This window comes from Archocentrus centrarchus, assembly GCF_007364275.1.
Source record: "Archocentrus centrarchus isolate MPI-CPG fArcCen1 chromosome 18 unlocalized genomic scaffold, fArcCen1 scaffold_23_ctg1, whole genome shotgun sequence".
Taxonomy (NCBI): Eukaryota; Metazoa; Chordata; class Actinopteri; order Cichliformes; family Cichlidae; genus Archocentrus; species Archocentrus centrarchus.
The window spans coordinates 4,255,373-4,274,283 of NW_022060145.1; the positions used below are offsets into that span (position 1 = coordinate 4,255,373).

Sequence of the window (18,911 nt, forward strand, 5' to 3'; positions counted from 1 at the left end):
CCATGGTATTATTATGTGGATCTGTAGACGTACTTTGGATAGCTGTTTAATCTTAAAAAATGGATGTGTAAGTAAAAGGTCATTTTTGGTTGAGCAGTCCCAAATGTTAACTGTGTTGCCAGTGTGCACTTATCAATAATTGTGATTGGTCAGTTGCTGCCAATGCCACGCTTTTCACATGAATGCACAGGGGAAACCCTGGTTGATTTAGCGAGTTGCTAACCATCTTTGCGTGATGGCTGAGCCGGATTCCCTGAATGAATCAGATACCCTGATGTTGAACTTACTTCAACGTAAAAACGGCCCGTATCCAGGAGGCCCTCGCTCAGTAACACTGCAGTCGTTGCTAGAAGTAAAGTTCAATACAGAGAAAAATATGATATGCTCCGCCTACTTTGTAATCGTGCTGAAACAGAGTAAACTGAGCAAGATATTGTTTGTTGTTTAGGTGTAGCTGAAAAGATTAGTTGGGATTGCATGAATAGACTTTATTAAGGGGACAAATGTGCAGTGTCGTTTTAAACAAAGAAAAAACCTCTATATCCACGTAAAGGACGCACGCTTGATTTTGTATTTGTTAATATCACTGGCTTTTAATCGGGTCACATTTACATCTTCTTCACATTCCCTTATTCAGCATATAATCCTTCACATTTAGGTCCAGGGACTATTTAAAAAATTTGTGCAAGAAGTGCTACACCCACCCCCCCAACCCCCTTAAACTGACATGGCATGAAAGAAGTTGAATACATGTTACTTTACTGGGGCAACTGGAAAGAGACAGAAAAAGAGCAGACTGGGGAGTGAAGCAGGATTCAAACTGAGGTCTTGCTTTCTGTTCAGGGAATTGGCGGAGTTCCTTATGTCATTTACAATCTGTTTATTTACACTTTATTGGGGGGAGCACAAAATTGCAGCTCCTGTTTTGGTAAAATACGTGATTGTCTGAGTATCAAAGTATTAAAAGAAATCAGTTTGCGTGCTAAAAAATGCTAAATGAACAAGTGTAAAGCTCAAGCAGTGGAGACACAGGAGACAAAGAAGTCACTGAAACAGGACTCAGAATAAAGGTTTGTCTCATTTGCTTTTTGACCAGAATTTGGCTTCTTTTGAAACACACACACACACACACACAAACTGTAACTGTGTAAACAGCTTGTTTTGGATATTCCAAAGAGGAAGTGCTGAACCGTATAAAAGAAAATGTTGAGTGCAAGAAAATAGTACCGTATTTTGTGTGTCATGTGTGTGCGCGTGTGCCCTTTCCCCAGCATTTTTTTATTTGCGATTGGTTCACCAAGAGTTTAATGAGAAAGACAGAAGCTCGCTGCCGCTGTTACTTTTTCTCTTCCCTCACTCTGTCTGAAAGGAGGAGGAGTGTTAGAAGAGTTAGGAAATTTACTTTCAAAATGTAATCCAATTACTCCAGCAGCAGGTGAGGAAATAAAGACAGAGAAAAGAGGGGGATGAAGAGGGATGTGGGGGATAAAGAGCAGCAGTGCCAGTGAAGAGAACAGCCTGTACCTGTTTGCAAGCCAACCAGACACAGCTTGGCTCATCCAGCCAGCATTCATCATGTCAGCATTTTTTTTCTCCATCTTTAAATCTCTTTGTTCTAACTCTTTCGTTACCCTCAGTCCAGAAGAACCCCCCCACCCTCGCTTTCATCATGTGTCCCTGCCGTCCTCTTACGGTATCTCTCAGCAGTTAAAATGCACAGCGTGTCCGACACAAACCAGCTCCCATTTTAACTGTCACCCAAGCAACCGAACAACAGATTTAATGCAGAGATGGAGAAAGGAAGGAAGAAAGAAAAGAAAGTAAGAAAGGACGTCTTTGTGCTTTCTTTTTTTTTTTTCTTTTTTTTGAGGCTGGGCTTTAACAGTGTGATTAAGTGGTTGGAAACGGACAGAAACAACAAAAACAGAGCGTGGCAGCAGGAGAGAAGTGGAGGATGAGGTCAGACTGCTTTACTGTCCCCGTTTGGCCCAGAACAGAAAAGTCTTTTAAGCGTCTGATTGGCTCCTGGCAGGACAAACGCACTGAGGGGAAGTGGTAATTAGCAGCTTGTTCAAAGATTCACTTTGAAGAAATAGTTCAAATTTGTAGAGCCACTTTTATTATTAGTAATATTTACAGACAGCGCAGCTGTTTCTGACACATACACACACGTACTTACTACATAGCAGAGGACTGATTAGTTTCATATTTAGTTTGCACAGAAATATACAGGATTAAAAAATAATATTGTGCAGGAAGTTATGATTTAATGGCCACACGAGTCTGTTTCATTGACCCTGATGTGGTCTTAAAGATCTACTTTTCGTGCCTCCATTAAATCAGTTACTATTTTTTTTAACAGTGGTGCTTCCAGTGCAACCACATCTTATTTTAGTGTCCTGGCCTGAAAATGTTCATCTTCCCATTTTGGTGGGATTTAAGAGAATAAATCAGTCCAGAAAACACAAACAGAAAACAATTGGTTTCACCGTCAAACTATGACTCGTGTCCGTCATGTTGTCTCACATTTCAGAGAAACAGAAAAGCAGCAGTGCAAAAAAACAGAAACATTTTTCTCCGTCACTTCACAGCCACAGCAGACTCTTTAGAAAAGAAGAGCCAAGTCACTCTCTCAGCTTGTTAAAGTGCAGCCCGTAGGCTGAGATTCTCTTTTGCCAAATCCATTCGGTTCCTTTATGTGTGCCTCTGTGTGTGTGTGTTCAAGTGAAGTGGCTGGGTCCGACCACACTGTGGCTTGGGTACACCAATTACGGGTTTGACCAGGCAAACACTCACTCTCTCTTTTTCTGGAACACACACACACACGCGCAGGCCCCCACGATAGCTGCACTCCATGTTTCAATAATGCAGTCAGGCTGTGAGCTAATCCACCGTCGCAAATAATTATTCCAGTTTGCAGCTGGAAGAAATGTGAAATATGCACAGTCCTTTCAAAAAGAGCGCAGACGCTGACCAGAAATGTGTCTTTCACCATCACTCTATCTCTTAACAAAGGGATCGATGTCAAATATCTCCCAGGTTGTCATATATCATATCAGGTGATCTCAGCTTCGCTTGGTGGTGCTGGTTGTACCACACACTAGTAGCCGGAGGCTTAGCTCTTGATACTTTGCTGTACACCACCCTCCCCCCTCCTCCACCACCCCCACACCAAATGTTGTTGTTGTTGTTCACATTATTACTGGGACCTCCATGTTTCCCCGGGGGCAGAGGAACCGGCTCCTTCCGAGCAAAAGCACCCCTGCTCGGTTTGGGAGCAGTGGTGGGCTTGGGGAACCGTGGTGTTGGAGGCTGTGGTGTGCCGCGGCCCTGGCCAAACTGTGGAGGAGATTGTCTTTGAGGCTGCTTTCCCTGGGACGGGGTGCTGTAATTCCCCTCCTGTCCTGATGGGGGCACCACCTCTTCCTGTTTCCTCTGGCTGTGGGGCTCTACGTGAGCCTCATCATAAATAGGCAACACTGAGCTAGCGGGGATGCTTCCTTTTGCGCATCCCTCTGGTTCATCGTATATGTGCTCATGAGAAGAGGCAGGAGGTGACGGAGCTCCTTCTGCGTGACCTCCTGGAGGTCGCCTGTTATTGTTCACTGCCCTCCCCCCCCCTCGTCCTCTCCCAAGACCCCCGTTCAGATTCAGTGCACTGGTTTTCTGGTTCAGCTCCATGTTGATCTGATCGTACACATGTGAGTACAGATCTGGGGGCTTCCTATGGTTACTGCCTGACGGGTTATGATCCCCTTGGACCCCCGCTCCCATGGTGTCATCACCTACTGGTCGCTGGCGTGGAGTGGGCACTGGAGGGGTGGATGGATTGCTGGTTTGGTTCTGACCCTTGATGCTGTCCACTGGGTCGGAATAGAGGCAATCAGCACTCTGCAGAAGCAAACGGACTGAATCTGCTGGTTCAGAGTAAAGACTTGCATTTTCATAAGCTAAGCACACACCTTTCCCCATATTTCCTTTGGGAGACCGTGGCGGTGTCCCACCTCCTCCCAAAACTCCCAACATCAGTGGAGGGTCTGGTAAACTCCTCCCTTTAATTCCAGTTCCACCTCCTTGCACCCTTCCTCCGTCTCCTCCCTCCCTCTTCCCAAGCACACCGTCAGCCGAGCCTGGTTTGCTGCCGCCTGAATCCCCATCCGCCTCGCGACTGCTGCAGCTGCTGCTGTCGCCGCTTCCCGAAGTCATGCTGCTGGAAATAGCGTTGCGTATGTGTTGAAGCGATGCTGGGCAGTCCGCGTCAATGTTCATGGGGCTGCTGAGGCGGTGCTCCTCAGCTAGAGCTTTTTGTGACTGAATAGCCTGGTCCACCAGCATGAAGATCTCATTGCCTTGCTTGGTCTCAAAGGTGAATGTCCCCGGGCCTGAGTCGCACCGTCGGCCCGCCTCAAATGAAAACATCACCTGGAGAAAGAAAAAAAATGGTTGAATGGGTTTTGTTTGGAATTCATAGTTAAGGGTGTTTGTTACAGAAGGGTTTAAACAAGTGCCAAAATGAAACTGAAGCAAAAGAAGCTAGTCATCCCAGCACTTCCTTTTGTCCAGTAAACATCATTTTCAAGTTTTCTGATCTAATTTTAGATGTTGATCTTGAGGTTTGATGCATCTAAGTGACACAAGACAACCACAGACAGACCCTAAATATATTTTGTCACACTGAGGCTTGAACCACATGTATACACTCTGTCACTGGTTGCACTTCCTAGATGTAATCACTTGTGCAGTTTGGGTTTAAACTTAGGACAGCAGACATCTTTTCCAAGTTTGTCAGAGATCGTCGTGTTTGGCCCTGAAGAGATTTTAGCCATTTCTCTAAGCACAGGGTTTTCAGAGACATATTTCACTCACCCGGTCCCTGCCGTATCTCCTCAGCAGCTTGTAGGGCCAAACTAGAACATTCCTCTTGGTCTTTGGCTCCTTCAAGATCAAGATGTCGTTTTCGGCTTTCAGCCAGTAATTGCCCGCAAGCCCACAACGTTCTGAGGCCTCGGTCCGTTGAATGCTCACCCAGAACTCGTTCACTGCAACAAAAGAGGTGAAATTTTACATAAAACTTCTAGAAAATACCTGGCTGGATTACATTAAACCCTGAGCCCGAAAGAGCAGACTGCTTTGTGACTTACCCTGTTCTCTGGAGTAGTAGATGAGGTTCTCAGACATCTGCAGGTCCTGGGGTCTGCCATTAGAGTCTACAGCAGTGCTGTTGCTGCTGCCACTTCCCCCCTGTTGGTCACATAAGCACAACAGACAAGCAGCCACTGAATTAGGATTATCACAGTGCTCACAGGATGTACACATAGTAATACTGTTATTTTCAAATGTAAGCTATGTGTTGCACTCTGAATTGTGGATAAACACAAGGACGTGGAGGCCACTGAAGGATCGAGTAAAAAAGAAAAAAGAGTGAGAAGAGAAAAAGAGTAAAGCGTTAGAGAGGTTGAGTGTGCAGTCTTCCTCCTGGAAACTCCCTCTGGCTTCCTTTCTGCAAATATCTGCTGTGTTCGTGTTTGTGTATATGTGTGTAGGCGCTCACATGGTATAAGCTGTGGCCTACATCGACACTCCAGGGGCATGTGGGAAAATTTGGAAGACTCAACACAAACGAAAAAGAATTAGGCCACATCACAGTAGATGCAATATTGAATGCAGCAGTGTGGTTCTATGGGGCTATATACTTTAATGTGCAGCACTTTGGTCAACTTTTCTTTTTGTAAATGTGCTCTATAAATAAACTTGACTTTACTTGACATTAACGTTTTCCATTTAATTTGTGTAAATATTTGTGATCACCTTTAGGCTCTAAGCAGACTAGAGAACAGAAGAAGCAGAGTGCAAAGAAACAGAACATAGAACGTAGATAGAACAAGAGATAAAGACATTAAACACACACACAGGAAGCCTTAAAAACACACACACACACACACACACACACACAAAAACATCCATCCTGGTATTAGTCACACACTGCAAAACTCTATTTCCTATAGCAAACTAAGCATCAACCTTACAGGGCAGAAAAATGAAACCAATACAGAAAATGTGTGAAAACACGCAATCCCTCTAATTTCCTCACTTGTTACTAAAGCGAGTCAAACGCCACGGTTTATTTAGAGAGACAAAGAAAAACTGTAAAAATACCTGAAATGCAATGTCACACATGGTATCCATCCACTCCTTGGAAACAGCCTTTTCTGCTGCAAACACGTGCGTCTTATCATTTGTCTCCACACAAAACGCTGCCATGTTGTCTTTGGGACAGCTCTCGGTCAGGGCAGGGAGGATGGAAATGCACTCAGACAGCCGGATGATCTTCTTGTCCAGCTTCCTGGTTTTTTCATTGGACCCGCTTATAGAGCTGCCGCCGCCCCCCCCTCCTCCACCTGAAGGACCATCGAAGAACTCGAGGCGGGCGATGCCATTTTGGCTGGCAGGGTAAAGGACAAACCAGTTCTTCTTCCATTTCTGTGGAAGTGGGAAAAATTAAACATTATTGTAGCTAAAACTTTTTAGTCTTTTTCAACTGATTGTTTTGGTTTTACAACTTAGAAAATGAATGTTTTGATTCAGTCTTTTCACTGCATCCAGCTGCACAGGCAGCCTTTTTTAGACCCTGATGAACACTGACAGATTTTTAAGGCTGATACAAATATTTGGTAATTTAAAAATCCGATATTCCGATACACTGGCTAATACATTTTTTTTTTCTTTTAGGCACACATACCATGACATAGTTATCTGTTTACTCGTTTACACTCTGCTCGGATCAGCCGGCTGTTGTTTGTGGCATTCTAAACACGTGTTCCCAGCAGGGAAGTTGCAGAGTGGCCTCTGATGAACAAGCTATGCACCATCAACACTCCTCAACAGGATGTTGCTCCTGTCTCTTCTTTACTGCTTAAATTTTCTTTTCTTTTTTTAGCCATTATAAATGCTGATACCGATAGATTGGCCAATATCGATCGATAATACCGACCCACTGATAAATTGGTCGAGCAATAGCCTTTTGGGTGAAAATTTTAAAAAAAGATCTGATGAGACTGTCATGTGCACAAATAAATTTTTATTAGTTTTATTAGTTTATTGGACTAAATCAGTGCTAAAGAAAGCTGGACAGAAACATGACTCCAAATAAAAATTATTGTTCTTGCAGAATGTGTGAGCAGGTTACCTTTTTGAGAACATGTTGGGTATTTTTCCAGGGTTTTTTTTTTTCATTCCAAGTACAACATGTATGTTTACTTTCTTCTGAACATTTCTGTCATATCTTAATTTTTTTATTTTTTACTTATATGGTTCACTTTGTGTTTAGAAACACAAAATTTTCTTCCACGTAGAGATTGTGCAAGTAGGCTGAGTTTAAACTAAAACAGAAAGTTGCATATGTGGGTGGGCAGGCTGGAAGCGTAGAAAAAGGAGAATTTAAACAAAAACTCAAGATGTGATTGACATTATCCTGTTATCATCTAGCAAGGGAGCTAAAACCCATTTGTATGTGGCTTGTTCTGATAACAATAGGGGGGGGGGGGCGAAATACAAAACTGTCCACAAATGATTAAAAACTGATAAAGAGTAAAGTTAACATTCAGAAAATCTGAGTCAAAATGAGATTTCCGGGCCTTTCTTTTACCCACTCTGCTGTCTGAGGCTTAATGTAGGAGGCATCTGGTTATGAATCTAATGCAGTTTAACTCCAATCTGTTGCACAAACCATTGCTTCCTTTTCATTCACTCAGCAGCAGATGCAGACCACAGCATTAGTCATCATTGCTCATAGAGAAAAATCAACTTAAAAGCAAGTACTCATCTAGAGTTTACAGACAGATTTAATTTTGTATATTAAAAGCATTCTGAACAGTTAGTCCAGCTCTGCCTGCATCTGTACATCTCTTTTAGGATAAAAGAAAAAAAAACATGTTGAGGATGGATTTTCCTTTTAAATAATTTCCTTCTGTTTTCTTTTTAACTGTGTAAAGAAATGCACCTGCCTCCTTTATCATTAATCTCCCAGAATAAAAATATGACCCAGTCAAAATTCGATGACAGGTTTATCATTTCTCCCTGAGGCCAGTGGTGAGGAAGCAACCGCTAACAATGATCTCTTCCTCTACAAACAGGGACAATACCAAACAACATGACACACGAGCCACCGCTTAACAATGAGAGGCTCAGCAGGTGTATAAGACCCCAGACCTTCACTGCTGAAAATAGACATGGTGACATGTAAGATTACGTGCAGCCATTACTGTGGTACCCTAAGGTAGAGATTATCAAAAAAAAAAAAAACTGGTAACACAATAACTCAAAACTTACTTTATTTGCTTTGTACTCTAGTCATATGTGCATTTGAACATTTCTCCTCAGAAAATGTGTGTGTGTGTGTGTGTGTTTTCCCCTCCATTTGTTCAGCGGGGCGGATGCTGCGTGACAGTCAGAGAGCTGAGCTTGTAACAGGAAGGTCAGGGGGTTTTAAAATCCTTCGAACAGCAGGGAAAATCCAGCTAACAGAGGCAGATGAGAAACAAGTCCTCAAATGTTCACTGATCAGTAAGAGGTTCTACTTCACTGATAAGATAATAATGAACTAAAAAACATCATCTAGCACATTGGAAAATTGACTAATGCAGCCCAGAGGACCTGTATGCTGAGTGTAACAGCAGCCAAAGCCCGGTATGTGACTCTAAACATGGAAAATAATGGGTTATAGAGCATTTTTTTTACACACAAAAAGTGACTGGTTGTTTGAGCTTTGTGACTTAAGACATGATATAGGCAACTGAACAAAAATACTTTATCACCTCACATTCATTTGTCATGGTAGGAGACACACAAGGGTTAATAATATTTACTAAGGCTTCATTCCATTCAAATGTCTCAGAAAGCCGTGGCAGTGTGAGCGTGAGTCAACAGGAATTATAACAGCTTCCAGAAACTGAAGCCATTAAAAGGAATTCAGCCAATGTCAATTTTAATGTGAAGCAAGTGATTTTCCTACAGTGACCTGCAAAAGACCTGCAATGCTAAACTTAAATGGAGATTAAAACCTTATAGTTACATATGAATACACAGCACATCGTTTCTGTTTCGGTCCTGCTGTATTCTGAGGCTCACTGACCAACCACATGTTTGAGCAGCTGTGGTTCCATGCAGGTAGGAAAAACACGCTTTGCATTTGCCAAAATATAATCAGCTATGTTCTGACAGCAATTTCGTTTTATTTTTAACTTGTGTGCATTAGTAAACAAAGAACAGGAAGCCTGGGCCTGGACATCTTCTAGCTACACAAGGAGCCCCAAAATGCTGGCTGTTGTCCCGAGCAGAGCTGTGCCGTATCATATCATATCATATCATATCCTCCGCAGTAATACTGGTGTAAATAGTGTCATATCGTGATGTTAATGAGCTGTGCTGTGCATTTATGTGCCCTGTTATGTCTGATAAAGATGCGGCTACATGGTGGAAAAGGAGGACTTAAAGCAGCTGGTTAAAAAAGCTAGAGCCAAGTTACAACACTGTAGAAAATATTTTCAGTTTCAACTTTATGTGACAGTATTGTGCAAGTGTTAAGCAATTATTGTATACTTTGAATTTCCAGGAGAAGCACTAGCTAGGCTACTTTTGTGCCTACATTTGACTTCTGCTGTGTCACCACTATTGCACCATAATGCTGCTGCTGCTGCTCCTGGCACCTCGTTGCAATAGTTTCAGCCTTTGATTTCTGTAATGTGTCATCAATGACAGCAGCTCATTGGAAAAGAAGGCTGGACAATGGCCTTGATTTTGTGTGCACTAATAAGCGCAAGCTCCAATCACTGATCTTCAGTGGGCTTTTTTTCCCTATATTTTCAGAAATATGGGCGCAAATTTCATTTAAATATTGTTATTTCTTTATATTTGTTATAATTTTGAGGCTATATCACCCACCCCTTAGTTCTAAAAAGGTCAAGCCAGCACACTGGCACAATTCTCAGATTGATTTAAATCTTGAAATACATTATTCATAATCCAACTGTTATTTTCATATCAGCTAATAAATCCAACTCCAATGATTACATCAGCTTGTGGATTCTTTGATTAGACTAAAACATTGTTTAAGTTCTACATTCAAAATCAAAAGTACTGTAGCTAAATACTTGTATATAATATACTGGTGAAGTACTAGCTTCTGTAACTCACAATGTACTAAAGGATATTTCCCTCTCAAATGTAGAGAAGATTTACAAGAGTAGCATAAAATGGAGCGAGTCAGGTAATATAAAGTACTTCCTAACAGTACTGAACTAAAGGCTCTGTGCATATTTACTGTCAGCCATTGGTTTCTGAATAACAGCATGTCACTTCTTCATTATCATTCACAGCATGGAAATAAGAGACGTGAGTCAGTATGTAAAGATGGAATTATGGTATTTGCATGATGTTCCAGATACAACTATAGCCACAGGGTTTACATATAACCACAACCAACAGGGTCCTTTGGTTGTTCTTCCTGAGGTTTCCTGTTAAAGGGGAGCTGGACAGCCTTGAGGTAAAGATATTAATATTAAATATGTAAATATTAAATATATTAATATGCCTTTCAAATGGAGCCTTAAGACCCTTAAAATGAACTGCCAAAAAGGACAGGAAATGTGTGGGATTGTCATTACCCAGGATTCTCTTTGCTTCCTTTATCTGAATCCAGGTCTGTCTCAGTGTGTGTGTGTGTGTGTGTGTGTGTGTGTGTGTGTGTGTGTGTGTGTGTGTGTGTGTGAATGTCCATCTGTTTGCATTGTTATTATTCTCAGGCTGCTGTGAACAATATGTACCTTTGTACAAGAGGATGCAAGCACACTGGCCGCGATCAGCACTTATTACAACGTGATATAAGTGAGTGCTATACATGAAAAGGGCCTGAAACTTTAAACCGTGTGTGTGTGGGTGTGTGTGTGTGGGTGGGTGGGTGGGTGTGTGTGTGTGGGTGGGTGTGTGTGTGTGTGAAACAGCTGGTCCATATAAGGCAACCAGCCGTTATCAGCCACTATTACACAGAGTGGAAATTATGCAAAAGAGATGTATCTGAGAAATGGAGACAAACTTCCTCACTGATGTCCTGCCTGTTTGCAAGAACTGGAAGAGTTTAACAGAAGCACGTGTGTGTTTGTATTATTTGTGTTACATGTCCCATACTCACCTAAATGTCACGGGCCATATCTAAAACTTTACTACCTTTAGAAACTTCCTTTACATTCACTATAAAGATTTCCCTTTTTTTCAGCCTTTTCATGACTGACTTCCACCATCAGCTGCTTCAGGTGTTGGATCAAGCGCCTTTGAGCAACCCGCTATGCGGTCGGTATGTTGTATTATAAACATGGAGACAGAATGAATGCAGATGCGGGAAAAATGCAGGCCTTTTGGCTGGTTGGTTTTTTTGTTTGCTGAAAGTTTACTTTCCTTCAGGTAGCTGTGGTGGAAAATTTCCATTTCGGTGGAAATAATAAAAATCTGTATTTCTGTCACATATTCAAACCCATTTATTTGTTTATGAGTTTTCCACTGTGGATCCTCATACGTGTTTCCAGTAAGGATCAGATGACTTTGCCTTTGGGTTTCATGTGCGCTAACGGCAGCTATTGTTACAATATGTGTTTGCATACAGACAGATACTTTCTGACAGATGGATGAATTTAATCAGTCTGTCGCTGCACAAACACGTGATCCTCTTTATCTGTAATAAAGCCATGTAATAACCTGCTTCACCATGCTCACACTGGCCACAGACAGACCTCAGTGGCACATGCAGGGTCAGTGTCTGTGTGTGTCTGTTTTCCGTGGGTGTGCTTGTTTAAGCATGAAAGTCTGTTCGTATGTGTCGTGTTTTGTCAGTAATATGCGCTAAAGGGAATCTGAAGGAAAACAGAGGGCTCTCTGTTTATATGTGTGTGTTTGTGTGGATTTGTGAAAAGCAGACAAACGGCAAAGTGGAAGTGTTTTAGACAGAGAAAGGAGACAGCTCACTGATTCGACCACAGATCTGCCACCCTAACCTCAGTCCTCTGTGGTGCCTGTAAGTTCAAACTTTTCAACATGTCAAGACTCGGCTGTTTGTACACTCTCTACCCAACTCCAAACCTGAATCACAATGAGCTCACATTTGAATGAAACTAATCACATTAGAGCAAACCACAAATTGAAAATTCATTTGCACTTTCTGTTACCTTTGCCCAAACAATCTGCTGATTGTTTGGGCAAAGGTAAACAATCTGCTGATTTGACACTTATTATATTTGGGACACTACAACACGGTGAGGCTAGCACTATTATGCACACTTCATTTCCATTTGGACAAACAGTTATATGTGGAATGGAGATTTTAAGAGCAATAATAATAGCCCTGTGGGCACAGTGAAATCAGGGAGCACGGGTGAGAGCTCGCTCTCCGTGACAACACAGTCTCCAACAATGACGCAAAATGTGGAACTTGAGATCTAAATTTAGCCAAATCAATCAGCAGATCCAGGAGGAACAGGTATTCTGGTTACTGATTAATCTTTCTAGAATTTTCTTGATCATCATTTGGTCTACAAATGCCAACAAATATTGAAAATATTACAACCAGTTAAAAAGAAAAAAACTGAAAATCTAAACACTGAAGATCCTGGAACCGATACATAAAAAATTCTGGAGAGCACTATTATTTTAGCTCTACCTACCAGATAAAACAACTTAGTAAAGCATCCACTCTCTTTTACCTTAAACATGTTCACTTTAAACCAACAAGTACGCACTGGCAGCCACAGAGAGCAGAAACGGCCTTTAATTGAAGGTTTATTTGGGAAGCTGTGAGTCGGAAGGCAGCTGGATTTTTGGTTTAAGGTTCGATCCTTCACGTTTGTGACGACGTGTTCTTCACGCTGGTCCTGACAGGGATGGCAATCGCTTTTCACGAGAGCTCAACCATCATCGGCATCTGAGTGCGTGTGCAAACATGTGTGTGAGGGCCTGACTAAAACGCTACATGCTCTGTCTTCTTTCTCTGTTTCGGTGAGCTCATACAGTCTAGGGTTTACATAACAAATGACCAAAAAAAAAAAAAAAATTCCAGGAAAATGTGAAGACTTTTTTTTTTTTTAAATTGATCTCATGGAGGAAGTCTGTCAAACAAAACATTTCCAACCGCAAAGTGCAAGTGTACCGCATTTCCGACATCCAGGGTCAGGATGTTGAACTGTTAGTCAGTGCCAGCTTGACCAGGTCAAATGCTGCATTTGTGCGTGCCTGAATATTCATTCACTAAATTGTTTAGCTTACTTTCATTAGAAAACACAGCTACACCGTATGTTATGATCCATGACAAAGTTCATTTTTATGACAGCTTCAGTCTACAGAAGAAGAGGTGATCCCTGGCTGCCCCAGTCTGCATGCCAAAGTATCCTTTGGGCAAGATACTGAACCCCAAGTTGCTCTCCGATCTGTTCACTGGAGTGTGAATGTGTGTGAATGGTAGATAGAAAGCACTTAGATCTAGAAAAAGGTGTTTGCATGAATGGGTGAATGAAGACATGTTGTATAAAGCCCATTGAGTGCTCAGGTAGAGTAGAAAAGCGTTATACAAGAACTATTTTCAGCATGTATTTGTACATGTTGTGTGTATTTGTAGTTCTATCTTGCTGGATCACGATAACTGCATAGAGCTGTTAATGCCTACTGAAAGCATGATGGCCTGGTGACTACAGACCATTCAGAGAAGAAAGTGAACTGTACTTAAGAATAATGAAGCTATCAAAACAGTGATCAGGCTTGTGGAAAAAAATTATTTTTTGCTTTTGATTCCAAGGTATGAACTGAACTCTGGTTCTGAAGAATTATTATGCCCCTCGACATTCTGCCATGAATAGGAACAAGGACTTGATAACACAGGAAATGATAAGAACAATGGGAAAAAGAAGCAATAAATCTGACACCCACCCCAACGTTAAAATCTGCATATTCAAAAAACTAAATAAAATCAGTGTAGCCCATAAAGTGAAGGTAGCGATGCACTGATTCCTCCCAATGCCTTCCAATAGTCTCAGTGTAAACTGCAGTAGTTCCTAATCTATCTAAAATTTACATAGCTAACACTTTAATATACTCACAGTATAGTTAAACAGTTCAGTCCAAACAGATCACCTATTTTTATAATTATGAAAGTAAATCATAATGCACACAGGGGAAAATATCTAATCACTCTGACTAAGATGTACAGAATAACAGCAGCACAGATGGGGAAAACTGCACAGCAATACAACACAGCTATTAAATAAGCAACAACTATTTTCAGTGCTGCCAGCTAAGTCCTTCCCATCAGCCAAGCCTCACCAAATCGAACAATTCTTGCAGAGTATTCAGAGAAAGTTACATACATTCTTGTATGCCACTTCCTGATTCTACAAATGCTTTTGGTGTTTATTTTCTGAGAAATGTGATGTAGCAACTGAAGTGCTACCTGCAAATAAAGATAATCTGACACAAGAACCCACTAATCCATTACGAGGTCTTCAGACATGAATCATTGTTATAGAAATTTAGCAGCCTCCAGGCATGTAATTCTACTTTATTCCGACACGCCCCGTCTGTTCGAGTAGCAGTTAGCTCCTGGCTTTAGAGCTGCAGCGCTGTACCCGCACCTGTGCTCTTTAATAGTAGCTGGCAGTCAGCTGCCACATTCAACCTAAAAGTAGTTCCAGCATGCAGGTGAACTGCAATCCGCAGGTCCAAGCGTTTTAAATCCAAACATGTCTGCTTTGTCTGACAATCAGACACGCAGACATGGCTTTCCATTAAAACATATTTGCTGTGTAGATAAAAGTCTCAGCTGCCATCCGCATCACCTCAGATATTTGCCCTGTTTTACACCCCTGATTGGCTGAAACAGAGCCACCTGTTAGTTATACTTTGGATGTTCTGAATACCTCTGTAACACAGAGTGCCCGGGCTTCAAAGGAAATAGCAGAAATATCTGTCTTGTGTGAAAGTTAAAGAAAGATGCTGCACATTCTGGTTAGTGCGCGGATGTGTGCCACTTCTGGTAAAGACTCGGCACAGATGAAAAAATAGATGCAAGCCTCAAGTGACCCATGTGCGTAATGCCACATAAAATCAACTGTGGGCTTGTTTTGGTAAAGACACTTTGTAACAATGTAGAGTATGGATGCTGCCCTAAAGTGACCCATGTAGTCAGAATTAATAATAACACAAACATAACAAAAGGAATGTTTTTTTCATCCAGATCTGCAAATGGGATGAATGGCCTCCCAAGTGCTATCATGCCACGTGCCACACAGGACAGATGAAAGTGTCCAGAGTGGCATAGATCTAGGTGCCTCTGTGGAGTTTTCACTTTAAGTGAATTTTCCCCATCACAAGGAGCCACCCTGTGGAAGCAGTCATACTGTGAAGCTAGATGGTGCTAGGAGCTGTCAGCAACTTTCAGCCACTGCTGGCCTGATTTTGATGGTTTTTAATCTCTAGCGTGTATCTACCAATTTCAACAAAAATGTTGACAAGCTAAATTAATATTTCCTCATAGTGGTGATTAAGCAAAATCTGAGCTTAATAATAGATAATAGCTGAATATAAAATGTGGTCTAACTGAGAGACTGAAACACAAACTTGGGTTGGACTCCGCCACTTCGCACTTAAGTCACATTTTCCGACCATACACGTGGGAACGGGCCTACCCTGTCCACTGACAGCTCGAACGATTGCATAATTCACCCACCAAACCTCACACCAGTTTCAACAGTTTCAGATCAGCCAACATTCAACTTCCTGCTCTGTTCTCCTCAGTGCTGATGCTTTCTTTATTCCCTTCAGGGTACTTCTGTTCTCTGGTGCTCTATACTCTATAAAAGATAACAGCTCATTTTTGAAAAGGGAAAGATTTAGGTTTGTTCATGCTCTTTTGAAAACAGTCTATAAAAGGCATTGAAACTGTGTTTTGGGCGTATGAATATGCATTGTGATGTGTTGATTCCAGGGCAGGAAACAGGGCCAGAATGTTTTGTTGGTCCATGTCATATGACCGCAGAGAGACAAAGACCCTCTTACAAATCTTAAAGAGTAGAATCAGTTCCTATGCAGTGGTGCTCTGAGGCCGAGTACTGAAACACAAGCGCACACAGATGATATCACTCACATTTAACAGTGTCCTGCTGGCTGTGAGTGACTGCGAGATGACACAAAGTCTGCATGGTGACAGCAAGTTTCAGCGTCGTGAACAGCTTGTACACACCGCTGAGATGAAGTGAAGTAAGCCTGCAATCTTTGTGGTAAATAAATCTGCTTTGCTTTTTTTTTTTTTTTTTTTTCAATTTTCCTCATCTGCTTTAGTAGTTTAACACATTTGTATCATGAGGTGTTGTGGAAACATCAGGCTTGTCACTAGCAAAAACACACACACACACAACCAAACCTCTCTTTCCGACAATATTCTGAAGGCTTCGGTTCACTTTAGTTTCAAGTATTTTTGCATTTGGCCCAGAGAATAATTTGCATACACACTGATGCACATCAACTTTACTCTAAACCACCAAAACATAAAACAAGGTCAGATCAGTGAGGGAACAGCAACCAGCTTCCTCCTTCTGCAGTTACAGTAGCTTTACCTTTGAAGCCACTGGCCTGTAATCGCACAAGTATGTGCAGTATGTGCTCTGTTTACTTGCCATGATGTAAAAATGCACCTTTCTGGTAGCGATACCACAAAGTTAAGGGCGCTTAGTTGTGAATTAAATATGTTTTAAAGGCTGAATCTAGTCCCTATATATTTTTGCTCAAAACATGCCAACATAATGCTGTCATGAGCAGTTCTAGTGCCTCCTTTTTGCCCTGACAGGCTTTATTTTGCCTGCTTGTAATGAGCAGCAGATATCCACAAAAGTGGCCAAGCACAGAGCAGAGTTTGTGCCTTTTAGCACACATTAATTTTAGTGACCCTGAAGAGCTTCGTGGAATATTATTATCCTGAGTCCTGAGATAAGAGAAGCTACTACTTGTTTATTACAGGCTCTTATTATTAACGACGTTTTATTTTTCTGTAGCTACACTTACTTCCCTCATTCCTGTGAACGCAACATTTTATCAATAAAACCCGTTTTTCTTTTCTTTTCACGGACTTACCTTCCCAAACTTTTGATGCTGCACATAAAGCTGTCCCTCCTTAACGTGGGTGTCCATGCCCCCCAAAACACTGCAGCCCGCCGTCCTCCACGAAGATGAAACTGGACTTGAACTTGACACAACTTGACACTTTTTAATGGATCTATTTTTCCTCTCCCCCCCCTTCCCCCCTCTCTCTTCAACAACTTCCCTCTTCTCTCACTTCCTGTCCAAAGTCGTTAAAACACGTTTATCGCCGCGCTCGCGCGCAGGTAACAGTGTCATGGTGATATATATATGTTTTTTTTTTTTTTTTTTAAAGGTCCAAACTGACACCGAAAAGTCCCGACAAAGTTAAATCATGTCCAAACGCTGTCAGCGGGTTGCCTACTGTCGCCTCTCACTCCTCCTGCAGACGGGGACCAATGGAAAGACGCGCTTATAGGAGGACGCGGCACTTCCGGTTACGGTTTCACAATAAAAGTGCTGAATAATGAATTTTGGCCTCAGGCGCATGGCGGCAAAAACCGCAGTTGTGGTTTGTTTCAGTTACATGTGTAGTTACATCAGCTGGCGGTAAAGGTTCCAAAATATTTATATAATTAAAGGTTAGCTGTTTTTGAATAATGATTTGTTTCTGGATGATTTTTTTTTTTTTTTTTTGCACTTAAAAATGAGTAAATTATCTGAAAACTGGATGCTGAAGCAGTGGAGGTCACATCCAACTACAGTGCATTAAATATCTGTTGGATAATGAATGATTTTGTTCACTCTGAAAAGAAAAGTTTTATTTTAGAATAAACACTATAAGATGAAACAGCTGAGGCTAAATTAACCTTGCTACCCCTTTTACTGAAATGTCTGCTCTTTATATCAGTTCACACTGTGCTTTCTGTGGATGGTGAACTTGAAATTGCTGAGCCTCCTGTATGGGGAAGTGTTTCTTCCATGGATCCTCTAAAACTGATATCCACCAGCTGTAAAAAGAATATCAGTAGTCAGGAAATTTCACTTCTCCGTTTAATAACTTGCTTTGTAAAAGTAAATAATTGCAAACATGGAAAATCACCATTACTTGTGAAACCTAATTATTCACGGAAGCCTAAAATAACCCAGGGGGGTATGTTTATACATGCTTTCTTGCTTGTGACCAAGCGCTTAGGCGAGGTTTTTTCGCCTATGGCGTACTTTTATTTTGAAATAAGTGGTAATAAGCAGTGGATTAAATGCATCTGACTTGCTGCAGCTGAGTCCCTGCAGGAGGAGTGAGCATCGCGTGGTGAGCGCACCGAGCTGCTCCTCTCCTCCCTCCCTCCTCCTCACTCTTGTATAACTTCTCTGTTAATTTGTGACCCTCGCAGGTGTAAAACATGTATGTATAAAATATGACACGGTCTTGAGATGAGATGAGGAGCTCGTGATGAGTACGTCAGTTCAAAACTAAATCCCCATAAAAACGAGTTACTGTTCCTTTTTCCTCACTATTAGTACTTAAAAATGCTTAAACTCCAGAAACATCACATGAATTTTGAGTGATGCTGGCAAAAGAAGCTGCCCCCCCCCCCCCCCCAAATAAATAAATAATGCAGGTGCCTCCTGAGTAGGACACAAAATGGGTTTTTTTTCCTGCCTCGCGTGCCTTCACAGGTAAAAAAAAATATACAAAAAAAACAACTCCTTTCAGTTTCTGTCACCAATTATTATAAAACTTCAGCAGCCTGCCTCACATGCTGATGCATGTTTTCTTTATAAAGTCATTATAGTGGCCTGATGCC

The 18,911-nt window shown here is 41.6% G+C and overlaps 1 protein-coding gene across 1 annotated transcript; it reads right to left on the bottom strand.

Annotated features, from left to right (window-relative positions):
- Positions 1 to 2,069: 2,069 nt before the first annotated feature.
- dok1b (docking protein 1b) lies at positions 2,070 to 17,537 on the bottom strand. The gene is made up of 5 exons (XM_030722508.1): positions 17,158 to 17,537; positions 6,157 to 6,480; positions 5,142 to 5,241; positions 4,867 to 5,039; positions 2,070 to 4,422 (listed from the first exon to the last, which is right to left on the bottom strand). Exons 1-5 carry the CDS (start codon positions 17,212 to 17,214, stop codon positions 3,025 to 3,027), a joined length of 2,052 nt encoding a protein of 683 aa, XP_030578368.1. The 5' UTR covers positions 17,215 to 17,537; the 3' UTR covers positions 2,070 to 3,024.
- Positions 17,538 to 18,911: the final 1,374 nt, after the last annotated feature.

Bases quoted from the DNA above. Each gene is read 5' to 3' on its own strand.
- dok1b (XM_030722508.1), bottom strand. From the start codon at position 17,214: ATGGACACCCACGTTAAGGAGGGACAGCTTTATGTGCAGCATCAAAAG. The intron at 5,242-6,156 runs GTATTTTTACAG...TGTGACCAACAG, and splicing joins TGTGTGACATTGCATTTCAG to GGGGGAAGTGGCAGCAGCAA. The intron at 4,423-4,866 runs GTGAGTGAAATA...TTCTTTCTCCAG, and splicing joins GGAGATACGGCAGGGACCGG to GTGATGTTTTCATTTGAGGC.